The sequence below is a fragment of the Salvelinus fontinalis genome, chromosome 2 (assembly GCF_029448725.1).
Source record: "Salvelinus fontinalis isolate EN_2023a chromosome 2, ASM2944872v1, whole genome shotgun sequence".
NCBI lineage: Eukaryota > Metazoa > Chordata > Actinopteri > Salmoniformes > Salmonidae > Salvelinus > Salvelinus fontinalis.
Genome location: NC_074666.1, coordinates 92012087 through 92019216, shown reverse-complemented (window position 1 = coordinate 92019216; position 7130 = coordinate 92012087). Strand labels below are relative to the sequence as shown.

The 7130-nt window shown below is 46.9% G+C and overlaps 1 protein-coding gene across 8 annotated transcripts in view; it reads right to left on the bottom strand.

Moving 5' to 3' along the window:
- The window catches only part of LOC129831733 (RNA binding protein fox-1 homolog 1), an 83580-nt gene extending 77718 nt beyond the window's left edge, over positions 1–5862 (bottom strand). For 4 of the 8 annotated variants that reach the window (XM_055895137.1, XM_055895147.1, XM_055895165.1 and 1 more), the window contains exon 1: positions 5486–5810. In XM_055895137.1, the coding sequence (XP_055751112.1) occupies positions 5486–5521 (36 nt within the window). In that variant the 5' untranslated portion in view covers positions 5522–5810. Of the gene's footprint in view, positions 1–5485 lie in introns of all 8 variants that reach the window. The other 4 variants (XM_055895188.1, XM_055895180.1, XM_055895172.1 and 1 more) reach the window with 4 other exon arrangements.
- Between the last annotated feature and the right edge of the window lie 1268 nt (positions 5863–7130).

The following is a 7130-nucleotide window of genomic DNA, read 5'->3' as shown; positions in this document are numbered from 1 at the left end:
GGAGGCTCAGTCTACAGTAGTGAAGGAGGTCATTAGAGACGGAGGCTCAGTAGTCTACAGTAGTGAAGGATGTCATTAGAGACGGAGGATCAGTCTACAGTAGTGAAGGATGTCATTAGAGACGGAGGCTCAGTCTACAGATGTGAAGGATGTCATTAGAGACGGAGGCTCAGTCTACAGTAGTGAAGGAGGTCATTAGAGACGGAGGCTCAGTAGTCTACAGTAGTGAAGGATGTCATTAGAGACGGAGGATCAGTCTACAGTAGTGAAGGATGTCATTAGAGACGGAGGCTCAGTCTACAGATGTGAAGGATGTCATTAGAGACGGAGGCTCAGTCTACAGTAGTGAAGGAGGTCATTAGAGACGGAGGCTCAGTAGTCTACAGTAGTGAAGGATGTCATTAGAGACGGAGGATCAGTCTACAGTAGTGAAGGATGTCATTAGAGACGGAGGCTCAGTCTACAGTAGTGAAGGAGGTCATTAGAGACGGAGGCTCAGTAGTCTACAGTAGAGAAGGAGGTCATTAGAGACGGAGGCTCAGTCTACAGATGTGAAGGATGTCATTAGAGATGGAGGCTCAGTCTACAGTAGTGAAGGATGTCATTAGAGACGGAGGCTCAGTCTACAGATGTGAAGGATGTCATTAGAGACGGAGGTTCAGTCTACAGTAGTGAAGGATGTCATTAGAGATGGAGACTCAGTAGTCTACAGTAGTGAAGGATGTCATTAGAGACGGAGGCTCAGTAGTCTACAGATGTGAAGGATGTCATTTGAGACGGAGGCTCAGTAGTCTACAGTAGTGAAGGATGTCATTAGAGACGGAGGCTCAGTCTACAGTAGTGAAGGATGTCATTAGAGATGGAGGCTCAGTCTACAGATGTGAAGGATGTCATTTGAGATGGAGGCTCAGTAGTCTACAGTAGTGAAGGATGTCATTAGAGACGGAGGCTCAGTCTACAGTAGTGAAGGATGTCATTAGAGACGGAGGCTCAGTCTACAGTAATGAAGGAGGTCATTAGAGACGGAGGCTCAGTCTACAGTAGTGAAGGAGGTCATTAGAGACGGAGGCTCAGTCTACAGTAGTGAAGGATGTCATTAGAGACTGAGGCTCAGTCTACAGTAGTGAAGGATGTCATTAGAGACGGAGGCTCAGTCTACAGATGTGAAGGATGTCATTAGAGACGGAGGCTCAGTAGTCTACAGTAGTGAAGGATGTCATTAGAGACGGAGATTCAGTCTACAGTAGTGAAGGATGTCATTTGAGACGGAGGCTCAGTCTACAGTAGTGAAGAATGTCATTAGAGACGGAGGTTCAGTCTACAGTAGTGAAGGATGTCATTAGAGACGGAGGCTCAGTCTACAGTAGTGAAGGAGGTCATTAGAGACGGAGGCTCAGTCTACAGATGTGAAGGATGTCATTAGAGACGGAGGATCAGTCTACAGTAGTGAAGGATGTCATTAGAGACGGAGGTTCAGTCTACAGTAGTGAAGGATGTCATTAGAGACGGAGGTTCAGTCTACAGTAGTGAAGGAGGTCATTAGAGACGGAGGCTCAGTCTACAGTAGTGAAGGATGTCATTTGAGACGAGGCTCAGTAGTCTACAGTAGTGAAGGATGTCATTTGAGACGGAGGCTCAGTCTACAGATGTGAAGGATGTCATTTGAGACGGAGGCTCAGTCTACAGTAGTGAAGAATGTCATTAGAGACGGAGGCTCAGTCTACAGTAGTGAAGGATGTCATTAGAGACGGAGGCTCAGTCTACAGTAGTGAAGGATGTCATTAGAGACGGAGGCTCAGTCTACAGTAGTGAAGGATGTCATTAGAGACGGAGGTTCAGTCTACAGTAGTGAAGGATGTCATTAGAGATGGAGGTTCAGTCTACAGTAGTGAAGGATGTCATTAGAGACTGAGGCTCAGTCTACAGTAGTGAAGGATGTCATTAGAGACGGAGGCTCAGTCTACAGATGTGAAGGATGTCATTAGAGACGGAGGCTCAGTAGTCTACAGTAGTGAAGGATGTCATTAGAGACGGAGATTCAGTCTACAGTAGTGAAGGATGTCATTTGAGACGGAGGCTCAGTCTACAGTAGTGAAGAATGTCATTAGAGACGGAGGTTCAGTCTACAGTAGTGAAGGATGTCATTAGAGACGGAGGCTCAGTCTACAGTAGTGAAGGAGGTCATTAGAGACGGAGGCTCAGTCTACAGTAGTGAAGGAGGTCATTAGAGACGGAGGCTCAGTAGTCTACAGTAGTGAAGGAGGTCATTAGAGACGGAGGCTCAGTCTACAGATGTGAAGGATGTCATTAGAGATGGAGGCTCAGTCTACAGTAGTGAAGGATGTCATTAGAGACGGAGGCTCAGTCTACAGATGTGAAGGATGTCATTAGAGACGGAGGTTCAGTCTACAGTAGTGAAGGATGTCATTAGAGATGGAGACTCAGTAGTCTACAGTAGTGAAGGATGTCATTAGAGACGGAGGCTCAGTAGTCTACAGATGTGAAGGATGTCATTTGAGACGGAGGCTCAGTAGTCTACAGTAGTGAAGGATGTCATTAGAGACGGAGGCTCAGTCTACAGTAGTGAAGGATGTCATTAGAGATGGAGGCTCAGTCTACAGATGTGAAGGATGTCATTTGAGATGGAGGCTCAGTAGTCTACAGTAGTGAAGGATGTCATTAGAGACGGAGGCTCAGTCTACAGTAGTGAAGGATGTCATTAGAGACGGAGGCTCAGTCTACAGTAATGAAGGAGGTCATTAGAGACGGAGGCTCAGTCTACAGTAGTGAAGGAGGTCATTAGAGACGGAGGCTCAGTCTACAGTAGTGAAGGATGTCATTAGAGACTGAGGCTCAGTCTACAGTAGTGAAGGATGTCATTAGAGACGGAGGCTCAGTCTACAGATGTGAAGGATGTCATTAGAGACGGAGGCTCAGTAGTCTACAGTAGTGAAGGATGTCATTAGAGACGGAGATTCAGTCTACAGTAGTGAAGGATGTCATTTGAGACGGAGGCTCAGTCTACAGTAGTGAAGAATGTCATTAGAGACGGAGGTTCAGTCTACAGTAGTGAAGGATGTCATTAGAGACGGAGGCTCAGTCTACAGTAGTGAAGGAGGTCATTAGAGACGGAGGCTCAGTCTACAGATGTGAAGGATGTCATTAGAGACGGAGGATCAGTCTACAGTAGTGAAGGATGTCATTAGAGACGGAGGTTCAGTCTACAGTAGTGAAGGATGTCATTAGAGACGGAGGTTCAGTCTACAGTAGTGAAGGAGGTCATTAGAGACGGAGGCTCAGTCTACAGTAGTGAAGGATGTCATTTGAGACGAGGCTCAGTAGTCTACAGTAGTGAAGGATGTCATTTGAGACGGAGGCTCAGTCTACAGATGTGAAGGATGTCATTTGAGACGGAGGCTCAGTCTACAGTAGTGAAGAATGTCATTAGAGACGGAGGCTCAGTCTACAGTAGTGAAGGATGTCATTAGAGACGGAGGCTCAGTCTACAGTAGTGAAGGATGTCATTAGAGACGGAGGCTCAGTCTACAGTAGTGAAGGATGTCATTAGAGACGGAGGTTCAGTCTACAGTAGTGAAGGATGTCATTAGAGATGGAGGTTCAGTCTACAGTAGTGAAGGATGTCATTAGAGACGGAGGCTCAGTCTACAGTAGTGAAGGAGGTCATTAGAGACGGAGGCTCAGTAGTCTACAGTAGTGAAGGAGGTCATTAGAGACGAAGGCTCAGTCTACAGTAGTGAAGGAGGTCATTAGAGACGGAGGCTCAGTCTACAGTAGTGAAGGAGGTCAGTAGAGACGGAGACTCAGTCTACAGTAGTGAAGGATGTCATTAGAGACGGAGGCTCAGTCTACAGTAGTGAAGGATGTCATTAGAGACGGAGGCTCAGTCTACAGTAGTGAAGGAGGTCATTAGAGACGGAGGCTCAGTCTACAGTAGTGAAGGATGTCATTTGAGACGGAGGCTCAGTCTACAGTAGTGAAGGATGTCATTAGAGATGGAGGCTCAGTCTACAGTAGTGAAGGAGGTCATTAGAGACGGAGGCTCAGTCTACAGTAGTGAAGGATGTCATTAGAGACGGAGGCTCAGTCTACAGTAGTGAAGGAGGTCAGTAGAGACGGAGGCTCAGTCTACAGTAGTGAAGGATGTCATTAGAGATGGAGGTTCAGTCTACAGTAGTGAAGGAGGTCATTAGAGACGGAGGCTCAGTCTACAGTAGTGAAGGAGGTCATTTGAGACGGAGGCTCAGTCTACAGTAGTGAAGGATGTCATTAGAGACGGAGACTCAGTCTACAGATGTGAAGGATTCAATTGACTTTATTGACATGGCAAGGATTCTCTCTCTCTCTCTCTCTCTCTCTCTCTCTCTCTCTCTCTCTCTCTCTCTCTCTCTCTCTCTCTCTCTCTCTCTCTCTCTCTCTCTCTCTCTCTCTCTGTGTGTATCTCCCTCTCCCTCTCTCTCTCTCTCTCTCTCTCTCTCTCTCTCTCTCTCTCTGTGTGTGTATCTCCCTCTCCCTCTCTCTCTCTCTCTCTCTCTCTCTCTCTCTCTGTGTGTATCTCCCTCTCCCTCTCTCTCTCTCTCTCTCTCTCTCTCTCTCTCTCTCTCTCTCTCTGTGTATCTCTCTCTCCCTCTCACACTCTCCCTTTCTCTCTCACACTCTCCCTTTCTCTCTCTAGTGTCCAGTAGTAACAGAGAGTAGAGTTAACTGCTCCATGGTGTCTGCAGTAGCTGGTTTTAGACCGACTACATTCATCTAAAGGTGACACACACACATGCTGAACTACAGCCCCAGCAGAGACCAGAGACACACTGAGACAGAGAGAAGGAGAGAGATAGATAGAGAGGGAGAGAGGAGAAGGAGAGGGATAGAGAGGGAGAAAGAGACAGCAAGGGAGAAGGGGAGGGAGATAAAATGAGAAGGAGAGGGATAGAGAAGGAGAGATAGAACAGGAGAAGGAGAGGAAGAGAGAGAGAAAGAGACATACAGAACAGGAGAAGGAGAGAAGTAAGGAGAGGAAGAGAGAGAGAGAGAGAGGGGGAGAACAGCTCCTGAATAATGAGGTCTGTAAAACAGTTGCTGAGGGGCTGCCTCTTTCTTTATGACACACACACACACACACACACACACACACACACACACACACACACACACACACACACACACACACACACACACACACACACACACACACACACACACACACACACACCATTTCACAGCACGCTCAGACACACACACACACAACTTCACAGCACACTCACACACATCACGTTACAGCACGCTCACACACACACACAGACACACACCACTTTACAGCACACTCACGCTCACACACACACCACGTCATAGCACTCTCACACACACACACCCTGCACCCGCTCTACTCTGCAGTTGCAGCACAAAGTGGAACTAGAGAGAAAATAGAGGACTACGCTGGCTAAGCAAAAGAAGAAGGAGAAGAAAATACCTGTTCCACCATCTTGCCTTCCTCTTTCTCCTCCATAAACCAGCTGCTCTCCCTCCTTCCCTCCCTTCTTCCTCCCTTCTTCCTCCTGCCTCCAGCATCTGCCTGCCCACAGCTAGCATCAATTATGGATGGGGCGTGGGTTCCCCGTGTGTGTATGTGTGTTCAGTGGGTGTGTTCAGTGTGTGTGTGTTTAGTGTATGTGTGTGAGTGGGAGGGAGAGGAGTGAAGGGAGGGGTGTTATAGAAAGTGGAGGAGGCGACTGAAAGGGGTGTTCCAAAATGTTCTCTCTCCCTTTCTCTGTGTCTCTCTTTCTCTCTCTCTTTCTCCTTGTCTCTCTTTCTGTCTCCCTTTCTCCTTGTCTCTCTTTCTCTCTCCCTTTCTCCTTGTCTCTCTTTCTGTCTCCCTTTCTCCTTGTCTCTCTTTCTCTCTCCCTTTCTCCTTGTCTCTCTTTCTCTCTCCCTTTCTCCTTGTCTCTCTTTCTCTTTCCCTTTCTCCTTGTCTCTCTTTCTTTCTCAATTTCTCTGTGTCTCTGTGTCTCTCCCTTTCTCTGTGTCTCTCTTTCTCTCCCTTTCTCCTTGTCTATCTTTCTCTCTCCCTTTCTCCTTGTCTCTCTTTCTGTCTCCCTTTCTCTCTTTCTTTCTCCCTTTCTCTGTGTCTCTCTTTCTCCTTGTCTCTCTTTCTTTCTCAATTTCTCTGTGTCTCTGTTTCTCTCCCTTTCTCTGTGTCTCTCTTTCTCCTTGTCTATCTTTCTCTCTCCCTTTCTCCTTGTCTCTCTTTCTGTCTCCCTTTCTCCTTGTCTCTCTTTCTGTCTCCCTTTCTCCTTGTCTCTCTTTCTCTCTCCCTTTCTCCTTGTCTCTCTTTCTGTCTCTCTTTCTCCTTGTCTCTCTTTCTCTCTCACTTTCTCTGTGTCTCTCTTTCTCTCTCCCTTTCTCCTTGTCTCTCTTTCTTTCTCCCTTTCTCTGTGTCTCTCTTTCTCTCTCTTTCTCTCTCTTTCTCCTTGTCTCTCTTTCTTTCTCAATTTCTCTGTGTCTCTGTGTCTCTCCCTTTCTCTGTGTCTCTCTTTCTCTCCCTTTCTCCTTGTCTATCTTTCGCTCTCCCTTTCTCCTTGTCTCTCTTTCTGTCTCCCTTTCTCTCTTTCTTTCTCCCTTTCTCTGTGTCTCTCTTTCTCCTTGTCTCTCTTTCTTTCTCAATTTCTCTGTGTCTCTGTGTCTCTCCCTTTCTCTGTGTCTCTCTTTCTCTCTCTTTCTCCTTGTCTATCTTTCTCTCTCCCTTTCTCCTTGTCTCTCTTTCTGTCTCCCTTTCTCCTTGTCTCTCTTTCTGTCTCCCTTTCTCCTTGTCTCTCTTTCTCTCTCCCTTTCTCCTTGTCTCTCTTTCTGTCTCTCTTTCTCCTTGTCTCTCTTTCTCTCTCCCTTTCTCTGTGTCTCTCTTTCTCTCTCCCTTTCTCCTTGTCTCTCTTTCTTTCTCCCTTTCTCTGTGTCTCTCTTTCTCTCTCTTTCTCTCTCTTTCTCCTTGTCTCTCTTTCTTTCTCAATTTCTCTGTGTCTCTGTGTCTCTCCCTTTCTCTGTGTCTCTCTTTCTCTCCCTTTCTCCTTGTCTATCTTTCGCTCTCCCTTTCTCCTTGTCTCTCTTTCTGTCTCCCTTTCTCT